At 35.7% G+C, this 16,989-nt stretch overlaps 1 protein-coding gene across 1 annotated transcript; it reads right to left on the bottom strand.

Annotated features, from left to right (window-relative positions):
* Nucleotides 1-279: 279 nt before the first annotated feature.
* Nucleotides 280-4,348, bottom strand: LOC107046670 (transcriptional activator cubitus interruptus). Its single transcript, XM_015269342.1, has 2 exons — nucleotides 2,964-4,348; nucleotides 280-950 (listed from the first exon to the last, which is right to left on the bottom strand). The coding sequence occupies exons 1-2, from the start codon at nucleotides 3,347-3,349 to the stop codon at nucleotides 803-805; spliced, it is 534 nt and encodes a 177-aa protein (XP_015124828.1). The 5' UTR covers nucleotides 3,350-4,348; the 3' UTR covers nucleotides 280-802.
* Between the last annotated feature and the right edge of the window lie 12,641 nt (nucleotides 4,349-16,989).

Raw genomic sequence — 16,989 nt, 5'->3', positions numbered from 1 at the left:
TGCCCACGTGCAGTACCGTGCCTTCGGTTCCGGTGGTAAGCTCGTGGGTAAGGGTCCTTTATTTTACCTCCCGTGGTGAGAACATTATTTTTCGTCACGGCGTAGGCGGAAAGGTAGATTTTCCTCCCGCGAAGCGGAAAGAAAATGTGTCCTTTCCGTCCGCCGTGGCGAAAAAATATTTTTTGTGCATGTACTGGTGCGTTCTAAACGAGAATTTCTTACACTATGACGAAACGGGATATAATTAGTTCAGGCATATAAAAAATGTTTCTTTCGATATTTCCAATTTTAAGGTATATTTCCAATTGTAAGGTATACTTTGAAAATTCTTGAGAGAGAAAGTCTCTCTCAAGAAATAGCGCGTTACACTGAGAAGAAAAATATAATTCTGCAAATATGTTGCAGACAACTAAATACCCGAAATTTCCCTAATAAATTCTTGTCTCAAACATATTTGCTTGGCAGAATTATATTTTTTTTTCAGTGTACTGATGGATTGTCTTCATTTTTGTGTTCTATATTTGTTTTTCGATATTCTTGACATGCGATACATTTGATGTAGTTCACCTAGGCACGGATAGAGAGCTGTTAATTGAAGGCTCGATTTAGATTGAGTGGTTATTATTGATAAAGAATTAACTTTATTTTAATAAAAGAATTGTCAGATTCTTTTACTAATATAAATTTGATGAGGACCTTTCTACCATTAAGTACAAACCTTAGAAATTTACATGGAATGTATAGAATGTTGAAAAAAATTGAAATTGAATTCTGATTAATATCGTAAATGCTCATAAATTAATTACCTAGCATTAAAACCACGATCGCCTCGTAAACACCCTTCCCATCCGCAGTAGAACAACTTGTCTCGCCCAGCGGCCGCATGAAGTCGAGCCACGTGATCTGATAACTGCTCCATCGATGTAAACCATTTTCCACAGTTTAGCCATCTACAAATTCCGTTGAATAAATATCATTATTTAATTACTAAGCCAACAAGTTCAACAAAAGTCTACTGAAAACTATCCAATCAGCTTTTTAAACCAAATATTGTTCATTTAACATTAGAAATTTCATTTTAGAACTGTCATTCTATTTTAATATTTTCTGAGCAAAATCTCGATGTATGTTTGCGCAACGTACAATGACGTGTTTTCTATGTGCTGATTGGTGTCAATTTGTGCCAACTAGGAATAAGAATCTTATTGACTCCAGTTTGTGATCAATTTATAGGATCCTATTCACTTTATGATGCAACGTTACCAAAGCAAGAAACGTCTAGACTCTTTGAAATCGGTCGAATGAATTTCCCCTAGCAATTATTTTCAAAAGTTTTTTATTGGACATTGAATGTGCCTGTGACCTCGACTTGCGATAAGAATGAGAATAGAGAGAATAAAAATGAACGGAGCAGACAACACACATTTTTCTATTATCATATCTATGGGCAATAGAATCTTCATTGGATTTATTCAACTGAGTTGATCATCTCACAATGTTATTACAACAAATAATCCTACTGTTATCTTTATTGACTCCTTACTGTATAGAGCTCGGCCAATACCAAAATTCTAAATTTATCCACACGAATCAAATTTTACTGAATGAACCTGCGTTTGAATATGCATCAAATTTTCAGATATTTGTAAAAAATAAATTCATAGATAACTCGTTCTTTTTGAGATCAGAGAAGAGAAGGATGGTTGATTTCCTTTGAGTTTATACAAATAATGCGTAATTTTACTGATGAAGAAAATATTCCTCTTCCCTTCATGAATTCTTCATACAGCCAGTTGTCGCGATGATAAGTAATTTCTCTTATCTATCTGCGCGGTAACTAAATGAATCGTCATACTGTATCATGGGCTATTCTACAAAAAAAATTATTTCATTTTTTAGGGCCCTCCAAGATTACATGGGCTTTTGTTTCTGGGTTGGAGTACAGTTATGCCCTGTTCGGATTGAACATACATTGTATTTTATTTAATTCATTTCATATCTATGTCATTCAAATAGCGATTATTTTAGTCACCAGCCGTTCTAAGTGCCAAACGTTGCAACACTTCTTTATACATCTTGAAAATTAGTTCTAGCCGAACGATCATACTTTATAATTATGATGCTCATATTGCTTTGAAAAATGTTATAAACATTTGTATCCATAGACGCATGCTTTTGCAAAAGCATGCGTCTGATGTGAATAAAACGCAACAATAAAGGTATGATAACACTGTAGGTACTCTTAATACGTACGCCGCAATTGCCACATCAAGGAACGACGATTTTAGGTCTCACGAGAGAGATGCAAGTTTCATTTGTGGTTACATGGGTTTACTCGTCATAATTATTATTTTTCATCACATTCAAACACGCATGAACAAATTCAATAGAAAACCTAGTGAATTCGCTAGAAAATTCTGTCGAAATTCTATAGAAGTTCTAGTAGGTTGCTATAGGATTTCTATTGAAATTCTATTGAAAAATTCGATTTGTTTTTTTACGCTGATTTTATTTAAAAAAAGCAATAGATTTCGAATTTCTATTTGAAATTTTCTCTTAAGATTTTTTTTCCATAAGAATGCTTGGGCATCAATTTTCTAAGTTTGTTTCACTCAGATTCTGTAATGCGAAGTAAAAGAAAATTCAGCAGAAAAAAATTAGAAAATTTGTGCCCAATAATTCTAATAGAAAAAATCTCAACAGAAAAAATTCAAACAGAAATTCGAAATCTATTGACTTTTTCTTATCGAATATCTGATAGAATCAGGGCAAAAAACAAATAGAATTTTTCAATGAATTCCAATGGAATTTTCTGGCGAATTCGCTAGGTTTTCGATTGATTTTTTTCATATGTGAGATGATTGGAATTTATCGGAGAATGTGATCAAGATAATTTTCAACAAAAACACTTTTACGTCAAAAATTTATCCTAAAAAGAAATCATTACAGAGTCACTTATGTACCTGCATTTTAGCTGACCATTCTCTCCTTTCCTGATCTTGCTGAGCTCAAGACTCGAATTGGATGCATCGGAGTCGCTGTGAACTGGACTAGGTGGACCAACACTTGCAAAATTTGCTAATGCCCCCAAATCAGTATGCATATTCGGTGATCGATCAAGTTCTTCCTCAACCGGCATCCTCCGCGGCCAAATCAGAAGATCCAGAGCTGGCTGGTAGAGATTCAGATTACCTAAGGATAAACCCCTGCCCGTGACGTGGGTAGTGACGATGTCAACAGGTGTCGGGCTATAGTAGCTAGGTCCAGTCCCCAGCAGAGTGCCCGGGTAACGAGCCACGCCGTAAGGTCGAATGTGAGTTGGCATTCTGCCAGGAACGTAAACAATCATTTCAATAGAAATCTTACAATATACTGCAAAAAAAAGTTTTTAGAAATTTCATCAAACTCGTTCAGGTCAATTTTTTTAAAATTTGTTCGTTGAATGAGTAGCAATCCGAATTATCCATGCGCTCATACAGCCAACCTTTGTTTGCAATGGGTTGGTCTGTTTTCGCGCCTCTTTAGTAATATGTTGCTGAATTCATGGAATAACGTTGACTGGCAAGTATAATTAATTGAATTATTATGATTTTCAGGAGGAGTTTTTTTAGTTCAAGAACGACTCATAGGCCTAAGACTTTCCAGGTCTCGACCAATTATCTCAATATGGACCTTGCGTAGTATCCAACGTCCTCAATTACTCCAAAATTCCTCGAAATTATCCCCCAAATTATTTCTATTTCCGTCCTTATTTCCTGAGCCAAACTGCAGTGACAACAAGTCACACGGCCGCACGATGGCACCGATGACACCACAGTAACACGTTAAAATTTTAAACAAATTTGAAAAGACAAAACTTAGTCCGAGTTCGTATCGTCAGATATATTTGAAACGATTGGACTTGAGTATACGGTAGCTCAGGAATTGCTTGCTGTACTCGATGGAAAACATCACTAGGCCGGTAACTAATTTTCTCATAAAACAGGTTCGCTAATTTATCGCACTCTTCACCCGAACCCAATAGAATCTTCGCAGCACTTGAACTAGAAGTTTCTACGTTATTCCACAGGTAAAACTTCCTCCAACTTGTCTTATTTTATTCAAATTCACAAAATTCTGTACTTGAGGGATTATCCCCTGTTAGGAATATGTCGAAATCATTTTGATTACGTCAAGTTGAGGACATCAGTAGTATTACTTGAAAAGGTAATACAAAGTTGCAGAGCGTTTAGGAATTTCACACTATCGTAAATAGAGTAGTTCCAGTTGTCAAGAAGCGTTGAGCAAAACTAAGAATATTGAGGAGATAGTAGAGGAGAGCAATGAAGTTAAGAGACTATCCACTGAACGATCAAATGTCAGACTAACGTTTCGTCTCATCATTTGGGCCTTTTATATACGAGTTGTGGTTATCATTCCTTGACGAGACTACCTCCCCCACCATCGGTAGAGCTCTGTTTTCCGTCTGCCTCATAATTTCTTCCCATTTTTTTGTTAGAACTGGACGTTAACTCCCTGATAAGACTCTGAATACGCGTGTCCAAATCGGTGTTCACTCGTCATCCTCCTACCTCACTCTTCCCATCGTTGCTTTGTATTGGTTTCTTTTGCATTAGTAAAGATCTTCTGTAACGGAATACCCATGTATTTATCCTACTGGAATTAATGCAGTGGCCATATAATATTGAGAGGGCACATATGTATGTGTAATTAACGGATCAATGCAACTGTGATAACGCGACACTTGATCTCAATTATTTTTTCCATCTTTTTCATTACAATGAAAACAGCCAGAATGAAGAGAAATTTTTCATGATTCTACAAGCGGAAACTGAATATCAAGGCCTAAGCATGTGTTTAATTCAAAACACGGTAAACATAATTTTTATTATTATTTTATAAATTCAAGGGGCCTTGATCTTAGTGGTGGAGAGCGATACGAGAAGTACAACGATATACGAAGGGAGATTAGCCTGATGACCTCTTCAAGTCGTAGAACCAAAAATTGAAGAGGTATAAGGGAGAATCATGGGCATAATCGTTGATTAGGGCCATTGGGAATTCAAATAGATTGATCAATCTTCAATCAGGTGCAAACTCTTCAGTATATTCCAGACTAGATGCGCGTTTAATCTAGTCAGTTTAGATGTTGACCCTTAATAAATTCAGCTGGCAATGAAAAAGTCCCAATCGATTCGTAAAAATGTCCTGAACAACATATAAAAATATTTAAACATAGTTTCAACCGATAGGTATTCAAATTAATTAAAAACTATCGACTTTATGTGTCGTAACGCCAAGAACTTTGACTGTGTAACTTTAACACATTCAATTGGCAAGAAAAAAATATCAACTTGTAGACAGAGAATTTCTCTACAAACTTGCATTAAAAAACAATGATCCCGAAAAAATAGTTGCTAAGTAAAAAATCCTGAATTTTTTTAACCTTAAATAACGCTCAACAATAACAAGAGGCTCAGGGCCACCCCTTTTTGCTGTGCGCAACTCAATCAAATACGCGCGATGCGTAGTAGGTTTGAACTAGGGCTTCTCAAAATTCTTATTCATAAAGAAATTTCAATTTAATTAGTGAAACAGTTGGAAACAATATTAAACGGTGTTTTTTGCATTCATCTGCATAGTACTTGATATGATAATCAGATAAATATGTATGACAGCACGCAACGTGCGCTTGGTTTAAACCAAGTTTGTAGAGAGTTTGTAGAGGAATTCTCTCTTGACAAGTTGATATTTTTGTCTTGTCGATTGAATGAGTTAAAGTTATACAGTTAAAGTTCTTGGCGTTACGTCACATAAAGTCAATAGTTTTTAATTAATTTGAATACCTGCCGGTTCAAACTATGTTTAAACATTTTGATATGTTGTTCAGGACATTGTTATCTATCGATTGGTATTTTTTCATTGCCAGCTAAATTGTTTAGACCATACCGTACTTTCATCAGCCAGATTGACTAGACTAGTTTATCTGAACCTTCCCCACACAACGGGTGGGCCTCGCTGCATACATGTTATATTTGAAATTACTTGATGCAGCTTGAAAATTTAGATGTTATTCAAATCATGCAAAGTACCACGCACACAAAAAAAATTATATAGACATATATGTGACATATTGTAATCATACCGGATATATTTCCGCGAAAAATGCTGTACATGGTATATATGTCATATATATCCAAAAATATATTCTGAAATATGTGTAAAATGTAAATCATTTATAAGTAGCCTAAATGTAAAATATATTCCACATGTATTGCATAAATATTCGTATATACAGGGTGTTTCAGAAGTACATGTACATCTGAACACCCTAGGATCAGGGGGTGATTCTGAGCAGAAAATTCCTCTTGCACTTTTTGATCAGACTCACCCCTAAAAAGTTATTGGCAATGAAGGGTGGGCCAATGGGGAGTGATTTTTAAGCGGGCGCACATCCATGTGATATGCAGCATATGTGTGTGTGCCCGCCCCACTATTGTACGAGACAAAGAGTGCAACGATATTGCTCTCTCTCTCTCTGTCTCTCTCTCTCTCTCTCTCTCTCTCTCTCTCTCTCTCTCTCTCTCTCTCTCTCTCTCTCTCTCTCTCTCTCTCTCTCTCTCTCTCTCTCTCTCTCTCTCTCTCTCTCTCTCTCTCTCTCTCTCTCTCTCTCTCTCTCTCTCTCTCTCTCTCTCTCTCTCTCTCTCTCTCTCTCTCTCTCTCTCTCTCTCTCTCTCTCTCTCTCTCTCTCTCTCTCTCTCTCTCTCTCTCTCTCTCTCTCTCTCTCTCTCTCTCTCTCTCTCTCTCTCTCTCTCTCTCTCTCTCTCTCTCTCTCTCTCTCTCTCTCTCTCTCTCTCTCTCTCTCTCTCTCTCTCTCTAGAGGAGAGACTCCTAGACCCCATTGGGCAAGGATGATTTGCCAATAAGGGGAGACTCCTAGACCGCTCTGGGCAATGTTGTCACAACTCTGGTATTGAACTCTGGATCCAGAATTCCATACCAGAGTTCATACCGGAGATGTCAGACAAGATGTGATTTTTTTTTGGGACCCGAGTGCCGGAGCGGGTATCGAAATACAATGCAGATGATTCTAAGGATAATTTTCCAATCAGGGGAGACTCCTAGACCCCACTAGGCAATGTTGTCACAACTCTGGAATTGAACTCTGGATCCAGAGTTGCATACCAGAGTTCATACCGGAGATGTCATACAAGTTGCGAATGTTTTTTTGGGGCCCGAGTGCAGGAGTGGGTATCGAAATATAATGCAGATGAGTCTACGGAGGATTTTTCAATCAGGGGCGACTCCTAGACCGCACGGAGCAATTTTGTCACAACTCTGGTATTGAACTCTGGATCCAAAGTTCAATGCCAGAGTTCATACCGGAGAAGTCAGACAAGATGCCAGACTCTATGAAAAATTGCCATTAAGTTTTAACTGGGCAATGATCAGGAGTTTCTAAATTGTAAATAGATTAGTAATCGATTTATATAGTTTATATAGACGATGCGTATTGCTGCCACTACGAATTGCGTGCGATAGCTCCGTGGTAACGCGTTAGGTTGCGACTGCGTAGGTTGTAGGTACGAACCCCCTCCGATAGCAAAATTTAATTTCAGCTAAGAGGTTTTTAAATGTAATTACAGCTATTAGGTTTTTCAAGTAGGGTTACGATAGTAGTAGGCAGAACATCGTTATTTAAACTTGTAAACTAAGTAATTAACAATTTTTTTTCAAATTGCATGGCAATGTTGCATATATATTACCTATAAAATCTCATATATGATCAACATTCGTGCGATATATGTTACATACATACGAATTTAATATTCGTCCATATATATCGCATATATATATGTATATATCGATTACATAATGACATATATATTGCATATACCATCGCATAATAGCAGTATACATAATACATATAATTTTTATTATGTGTCATATATACATAATAGATTTATTTATATATATTCCACATATATAATTTTCCATGCGAGATGTTAAATTTATGTCTACACAGAGAAAAAAATGTAAATTCAAGATGTTTTTTTCTAGATTCTAGAATTTGTAGTTTAGAACTTGCATCCAGCTAAAATGTAGAAAAAAAAATTAATTTCAGAAAATAAATAAATGAAATTAATGAACCAAACAATGATGGTTTCAAAGCAAAAATATTCTGGAATCTATCGAATTAGGGGATTAAGTTCCCCTCATCAGCACATTTTCAAAATAAAAGGCATTTTGGAAATTTTGAATTGAACCTTAGAAAAAATGGATGAAAATTGTCCTAAAAGGTTGGGCTCAGACGATTCAGCATCATCTGAGACGTGCAGATTCATTATCCGTTAAAGAAATTTTTTTTTTACTTTTTGGCCCAATTTCAAATTTCCAAATTCCCTTTAAAAAATAAAAAAAGAATTGTCCTCAAAAGTTGTGCTCAGATCATTCTGAATCATCTGAAACGTGCACATTCACTATCCCCTAAAGTGGACAATTCGCGTGAGTTGTGCCAAAAGGTCGTATAAACACTTTCCCAGATGATATTAAATCTCTATGTTTCAGATGATCCTGAGTCATCTGAGCCCATCTTTTCGGAAACAAATTTTTTATTTTTCTACAAGGAATTTGAAAAATTTTGAAATTTCAGGCCAAAAGGTCGTACAAACACATTCCCAGAAAATATAAAATCTCCACGTTTTGGATGATGCTGAGTCATCTGAGTCCAATTTTATGAGACAATTTTTTTGGATTTTTTCTACGCGTATTTTTTTTCATTTTTATTGAAAATTTGTGCCAAAAGGTCGTATAAACACTTTCTCAGGGAATACGAAATCTCCACATTTTAGATGCTGCTGAGTCATCTGAGGCTAATTTTATGAGACAATTTTTTCAATTTTTTTACACGTAATTTTTTTTCACTGAAAATTTGGGCCAAAAGCTCGTATGAATACTGTCCCAGGGAATATGAAATCTCCATGTTTTTGATGATTCTGAGTCATCTGAGCTCAATTTTTCGAGACAATTTTTTAAATTTCTTTACGGGGAGTTTTTCAATTTTTTGAAAATACGGATAAAAAAGTAGAAACACTTTCCTAGGGAAAAATAAATTTCCACGTTTCAGATATGTCTGGGTCATTGGAACCTAATTTTGCGCAACATAGTTTTTGGTCTGCTTAAAAACAATTAGGAGACTTTTTAAAAATTCGAGCCCAGGTATCGTATACATACTTTTCCACTAAAATTTTCTTTTTTCAATTTCTTCGCAAAAAAAAGTTTCCGATGAAAAATAAAAAACATTTGTAATTAATGAAAAAAATCAAAAAAAGGAAAAACAGGGCGGAAATAATGTTTAGATAGAATAGAGTGGAATCCCACCTTGATTTTTGGGTACTTTCCAAAACAAAAAGTCACTTTCACAAAAAAAATGAAAAATCTGCAGTCCAGATGGGGAAAAGTGATACAACGCGGAATTTTTAACTTTTTTCGCAATTTCAGGACATTTCTGGTGCTGTGAACAACTTTAAACCATGCTTAATGAAACGAACGGAAATTTTTCGCCAATGATACATATTGAAGACTTAAAAAATGTCTTATTTCCTCTGACACCCAGAATTTCAACAAAAAGACGACAAAAAGTCGAAAATCAAAGAAATTAACTTTTCCGACGATAATGGGGAGAGTTTTTCAAAGCTCTTTTGATAGTAGAAAAAACCATCGGAAAAGTCTCTACAAAATTCAAATTTTCAAGGAACGAAACTGGACCAATTACACAATACAATTCTGTGTTAATCATTCATTCCAGATTAACTCAAAACTTGGTCTCAAAAAAATTCAGAATCATCTAAGCATTTATTAATTCCCCAAAAAAAGGGAATATGCCCTTTTAGTTTCGTAAAAAAATTCTCAGTTCCCTGTGAGTAAACCAAAAAAATTTGTCTCAAAATGTTACATAAAAATGAGCCAGACTCATCTGACACTTGGAGATTTTGTACTCTCTCAGGAAGTGATTATACAATCTTTTGGCCCAAATTTGAACAATCATCGAATTTACTTTAGACAGAGCAAAAAATTTATCTTAAAAAGTTAGGCACAGCTGACTCAGAATCATCTGAAACGTCGAGATTTCATATCCCCTGGGAAAGTGTTTATACGACCTTTCCATATAAATTTTCGGGAAAACCAAAAAAAAAGCTTTATATGACCTTTTGGCACAACTCACGCGAATTCTGCTTAGAAAGAAAAATATTTCAAAAAATGCAAATTTAGAATCTAAGTTTCTAGAATCTAGTAAAAAGAGACATGGAATTTATCGGAAGGATTTCAGATTCAAAGAAAAAATGGATGAAAATAAGAATAATACGGATCATTTCTAGAATTTTTTCTATAAAAATAATTCGATATGATGATTGAGTTTATCATTTTTAGAGCTATTGTCGATGTTAATAGTCCACACGCTGTAACAGGTCCCGTATACACTTTTAGGTCCTTTGAATTTCATAAATAGATTTGGTTTCATTGGGGTCCCTGAACAAGAATATATTAATCGTTTTGCGAAAAGCGGTTAGTATTGATTATTTATAACAATTCAATTATTTATAACGAGATTTCGCGGAAGCAGTGCCAGTAGGGCAAGAAAGTTTCAAACAAAAAATATTCTTCGTCTAAAAATACATATATTTTGTTCTATTATTTTCAATCTTATCTCTTGTAGTTATCCAGTTATCGCCTCTGAAAGCAGGTTGCATAGAGCGAAGGCGCGTGCACGTAGCCTTTCGCGCACTCCGCTTAGGTTACAATGGAAACGGTCAAAACTTTTGAATAAACGAAAATAGTTGAAATCAGAAATGTACCTTATTACATAATTATACAAAATTTAGATGTTTCATGCCCTAAGTATGAAATTACCAGCTCTAGATGAATTTTTCAACGCTGAATTCGAATCTCTGCTCCGTTTTTCCCGAAATGTGATCATTATCACGGACGAAAATGTTAAAATCTCAAAAAGGGCAAAACGTTTGTTTAAAAAAAATAATCAAAAAATAACCGCTACATATGGATTGCTCCCATTTAAAATTTAGCTAATTCATGGAATTTCGATCTTCTCGATGTGACTATCCATTTTAATATCAGTGTCTGGGAACACCCAGGAAAATTCGAAATTTCCCAATAATAATTCATGAAAAATGCAACTTGACGTAATTTTGAATTACATGATGGAAGTAACGTGAGGTGGCATCGTACGTGGAATTCTTAAGGTGTTTCGGTTAAAAAGTCAAAATAATGAAAAAAAATTGGAAAATTCATAGGAGAAATTTCTAAGTATGCTGCATCATTGAGAATTCTTGCATATTTTCTTGAGATCTCAGTTTCAAGAAAAAAATAATGAAATTTGAATGTTTTTGTACCCCCTCCAGCTATAACCTCCGAGGTTACCCCAGTCTCAATTAGGGAAATTTCCATAGCACCCAACAAAAAAATGAACTATTGAGGAAAAACTAGTGGATCATGAATCAAATCTTTCTTGTGAACACGTAAAAGTTTCAAATTTTTTTCAGATTTCATAAGAAAGTTATTTGAACGACTGATTCGGAAAATTATGAGTTTCGGGCAATTATGCCCTCACGCGTAGGCGTGTGATTCGAATGTTAGTGAGCATCATGGGAGCATCATGGGAAAGGTACGGGTTGTATTGGACCATCGAACTGAGACAGAAGACACTCGACATGTTTACCAACTCGAGACGCATTTTAATATTATTTCAATTATTGGAGTAACATTCAATAAAAATTATTTGACACACGTAGGTCATGATAAAAGAATCAGTCAATCTGATAATTAAAATCAATATTCAAAAAATGTTCAAATGCGCACGTCAATAGTTACTTGAAAATTGGAAAATTTTGGGCTCTGCCATTAAATCAGCGCGGGAGAACAATAAGATTCTTCTTCCGTTTCATTCCTCGGTGATCTATAAACGAAACACCTTAACTATGAAATACAACGTGTAGGTCAGTTAATTTAGACTGAGGCGGAAATAAAATTTCTATCGAAACAATAAAAACTGGGGTGTTCAGAAAATTGCGCTGATTAACATATCAAAAAATGCATTTCTGAACATGATCGCAAATATAGTTACTGATCGATTTCACAATCAATTTTCATTGACAATTAAATTAAGCAATTTAAAAATGTTTTTTTCACTATAACATATGAAATTAATAAAAATTCTCCATGTTCATAGGGAATAGAAGACTAAGGAATTAATTGAATCGTGAATTACATAAGAGGAATCAAGTAATTTATTAAATAATGAAATCAATTGTTGTAACACATAGTGGAGATAATTGAAAATTATTGAAATGCATTGACACATGCTTTGAACTACCAGAGTGGTGGATTTTAAACGAATCATTAAAGTTCTCATATAATTGTTGCAGTGATAATTCCTCGATTATTTTATGAGGGATAGTATTATGCTAGTCTTTCATTACAGCGGAAATTCAATTGAGATACGCGGTAGCGTGTCGGCCAAGAAAAGTGTTGACCGACTGAGCAAAACATCAGGCCGAGCGCACCGCGTATCTATACACGACAGAAATTCCCCCTCCACTACCGCTAAATGATTTACAGTCGGTATAATGAAAACAGGACGACAAATCGGGAAAGTGTCGTTAGTTGCATTATATAAATCGCCTATGAGATTTTTAATGGTGTAACTATGGTATTTTTTAGATTAACAGTAAAAAAGATACGCGCATAGCAACGGGTTGATGTTCACATTCTCGCGATTCACATTATAAAGTCGGAGAATCAAGTTGTAACGTTGGCAGCGCCGGTCCAACTGAGCCTCATATCCAACGTTGAAGTATTGCCGCCAGTGCATTTGAATGTGGGTTGTGATGTTGTTATGGAGAACCACAGTAAATGTTCTTCTTTACGTTAAATCACTTATTAGAATGGAACGGAAAATCGACTCGGTGTTCTATTTTGTTTTCTCTTGTCAAAAATTCGAATTTCATCCCGCCATATCTATATTCATATGCGGACCTCGGAGATAAAGGTAGTTTATGCACTGTTTGTGAGGTTATCAGTTTATGTTTGGAATGTGACAAAAGTGAGATGTGTCGAAAATATTGTGTGATCAAGTATTAAATGTCCGTGAATAGTTGAAGTCGAAAAGAAAATATTTATTTTTCTCCGATTGTAACAGAAAATGATTTCATTCCGTGGAAAAATATTCTCTAAATTAAGTGACAGTGAAATGCGAACAATTTTGTGATTATTATATTTAGGAAAAATTAGTAGGAGACGGTGAAATTAAATGGACACTTTGAACCCTTTTCAAAATGTTGATGTCTTATTGAAGTGTTGATGAAATAGATTTTTTTTTTAAAATTAAAGTACAGTCAGCCCCTTTGTAATGAGCTTAGACTGAGCTCAATCGATAAATTTGTTCCTTGGTTATAAGTATTGAAACAAGAAGTCAGAAGAGTCCATTCCACCCAATGTTTCCCTAATATTTTTAAAAACAAAAAAAAACAAAAACTGATGTTTTCAAAAAGAATTCTTTGTGAACATTTTGTTCGACTATTCCTATAAGGAAATCAATTCATCTCTCCAAGAAATACAATCCACATAGGAATCATCAGAGCAAAAATAGAATGAGAAACAAAATCAAGTCAGAAAATTATTAATAGATGATTAAAAATTAAACTTCGGTGGCGACAATAAATGTGGAGTAGAACTGTTTATTTCCCCTTAATTGTTGATTCAAAAAATGTTTTATCTTATGAAAAATGAATGAGTTAAATTGAATTGAAAAGAACCAATTTCACCGGATGTAAAAACAGTCCTTGCTATTTTGAAAAAAATAATGAAATCTGCCTAAAAACACAAAACCAAATGTTTTTGTAAAAAAACTGGGCCAACAAAAAGTTTTGTTTGATTCCTACTGAAAAGTAGAAGTTTTTAAAAAATACATAGAAATAAAAAAGGAAGCCAAGTCATGAATTTTGAATAAATGCCCTGGGAATCCGGGAGCCACGCTACAGCCACGGTATTTGCGTGGCTGTTGCGTGGCTATTAGGATTGTCATTTTCTGGGGCTAAAAAGGGGGAAATGATACCTGAAAACACAATAAAAGTAGATAGACGAATTATTAGTTTATATTTGCACTGTTTATACCATTGTTTTCTATCAATTGATTGAAATTAATGTGAGTGTATATAATGATAATACAAGACCCGTAGGGGGAATGCCGGGAGATAGCGGCAGTGTCGATATCCCAACGGGGTCGGTCAAGTCGACAGGAGTCGTAGCCAGAATAAGTGAGAACCCAACAGAGGTGGGGCGCCACAGTCGATTCTAACGGCTGGGCGAGCAGCCTGTGCCGGTAACTCGCTAGTCGGGCCAGAAGTGGGAGTATCCTGGGCAGGGAAAACATCTGGTAGAAGCCCTATAGCAGTCCCGCTGTCACATGGGCAGGTTCGAAGGGGGGTTTATGTCCTCCTTTTCCTCAATGTTTACTTTATGTTTTTCCGTTAATTCATTCGCCCGCTAATTAATATTAAGGGATGAGACGAAGACTTTTCGATGGAGAATAGATTCCCTATCTATCAACCCCCGTTTAATCCCTTAATCTTTCTTATAAAAAAATTAAAACTGCGACGAAAGTCACGGTGCTATGAGAAACCCAATGGTTTCTCGGCGCAGAGTGCCACCCCAATAACTCGCCCGCCAATTAAAAAATCGTCTCTCCCCTCATAATTAACATTAAGGAATGAAACCAATGCTATTCGATGGAGAATTAAATTCGCCATACAGCAACCCCCGTTTCATCCCTTAATCTCTGTAATCAAAAAATAAAAACTGCGATGAAAATCGCGGCGCTGTGCAAAAGCTAATGGTTTCTCGGCGCAGTGACTCCCGATAATTCGCCCGGTAATTAAAAAATCGTCTCTCCCCTCCAAATTAACATTAAGGAATGAAAGCAAAGCTGTTCGATGGAGAATTAAATTCCCCATCCAGCAACCCCGGTTTGATCCCTTAATCTCTGTAATAGAAAATTAAAAACTGCGACGAAATTTACGACGCTATGAAAAACTTGATGGATAACTCGCCCGCCAATTAAAAAAACGTCTCTCCTCACCTAATCAATATTAAGAAATGAAACCAACGCTATTCGATGGAGAATTAAATTCCCCATCCAGCAACTCCCGTTTGATCCCTTAATCTCTGTAATAAAAAAATAAAAACTGCGACGCAATTTACGGCGCTATGAAAAACTTCATGGATAACTCGTCCGCCAATTAAAAAATCGTCTCTCCCCTCCTAATTAACATTAAGGAATGAAACCAATGCTGCTCGATGGAGGATTAAATTCCCCATACAGCAACTCCCGTTTCATCCCTAAATCTCTGTAATAGAAAATTAAAAACTGCGACGCAATTTACGGCTATGAAAAACTTAATGGATAACTCGCCCGCCAATTAAAAAATCGTCTCTCCCCTCTTAATTAATATTAAGGAATGAAACCAACGCTGTTCGATGGAGAATTAAATTTCCCATACAGCAACCCATGTTTCATCCCTTAATCTCCGTAATCAAAAAATAAAAACTGCGACGAAATTCACGGCGCTGTGAAAAAGCTAATGGTTTCTCGGCGCAATGACTCCCGATAATTCACCCGATAATTAGAAAATCGTCTCTCCCCTCCTGATTAACGTTAAAGACTGAAACCCACGCTGTTCGATAGAGAATTAAATTCCCCATCCAGCAACCCCCGTCTGATCCCTTAATCTCTGTATTAAAATAATAAAAACTGCGACGCAATTTATGGCGCTATGAAAAACTTAATGGATAACTCGCCCGCCAATTAAAAAATCGTGTCTCCCCTACTAATTAATATTGAAAAATGAAACCAATGCTGTTCGATGGAAAATTAAATTCCCCATCCATCAACCTTTGTTGCATTCCTTAATCTCTGTAATAAAAAAATAAAAACCGCGACGAAATTTACGGCGCTATGAAAAACTTGATGGATAACTCGCCCGCCAATTAAAAAATCGTCTCCTCCCTCCTTATTAATATTAAGGAATGAAACCAATGCTATTCGATGGAGAATTAAATTCTCCATTCATCAACCCCCGTTTCATCTCTTAATCTCTGTAATAAAAAAATGAAAACTGCGACGCAATTTACGGCACTATGAAGAACACAATGGATAACTCGCCAGCTAATTAAAAAATCGTGTCTCCCCTCCTAAATAATATTAAGGAATGAAATTAATGCTGTTCGATAGAGAATCAAATTCCCCATCCATCAACCTTTGTTGCATCCCTTAGTCTCTATAATAAAAAATAAAAACTACGACGAAATTTACGGCACTTTACGATAACTCGGCCGGTAATTAAACAATCGTGTCTCTCCTCCTAATTAATATTAAGGAATGAAACCAATGCTGTTCGATGGAGAATTAAATTCCCTATCCATCATCCTTTGTTGCATCTCTTAATCTCTGTAATAAAAGAATAAAAACTGCGACGAATTTCGCGGCGCTATGAAAAACCTAATGGGTTCTGGGCGCAGTGACTCCCGATAACTCGCCCGCTAATTAAAAAATCGTCTCTCCCCTCCTAATTAACATTAAAGAATGAAACTAATGCTGTTAGATGGAGAATTAAATTCCCCATCAATTAACCCTCTTTCAGCCCTTAATCTCTGTAAAAAATGGAAGAAATTGTCATGAAAATCACAGCGCAGTAAGAAAAATAATCGTTTTTAATTAAGGAATGAAAAAAGGGCACTTCGACGGAGAATTAAATTCTCCATTAATTAACCGTCTTTCAACACTTAATCTATGTAACAAAAAAATAAAAACTGCCATGAAAGTCGGGGGCCAATAAGAAGAAGAATTTTTTCGCGGCCCACACTGACTGTTCACCATTCGCCCGCGAATTAAAAATTCACTTCTCCCCTCCTAAT

Source organism: Diachasma alloeum, unplaced genomic scaffold, assembly GCF_001412515.2.
Source record: "Diachasma alloeum isolate Michigan unplaced genomic scaffold, Dall2.0 Dall_scaffold_01671, whole genome shotgun sequence".
NCBI lineage: Eukaryota > Metazoa > Arthropoda > Insecta > Hymenoptera > Braconidae > Diachasma > Diachasma alloeum.
Note: the sequence above shows the minus strand (reverse complement) of the source record. Positions and strands in the feature narration are given on the sequence as shown.

What these genes read in the sequence shown, in the direction of transcription:
- LOC107046670 (XM_015269342.1), bottom strand. Translation starts at nt 3,349, where the DNA reads ATGATTGTTTACGTTCCTGGCAGAATGCCAACTCACATTCGACCTTAC. An exon ending in AATGGTCAGCTAAAATGCAG is followed by an intron (nt 951 to 2,963) that starts GTACATAAGTGA and finishes CGGAATTTGTAG; the next exon opens with ATGGCTAAACTGTGGAAAAT.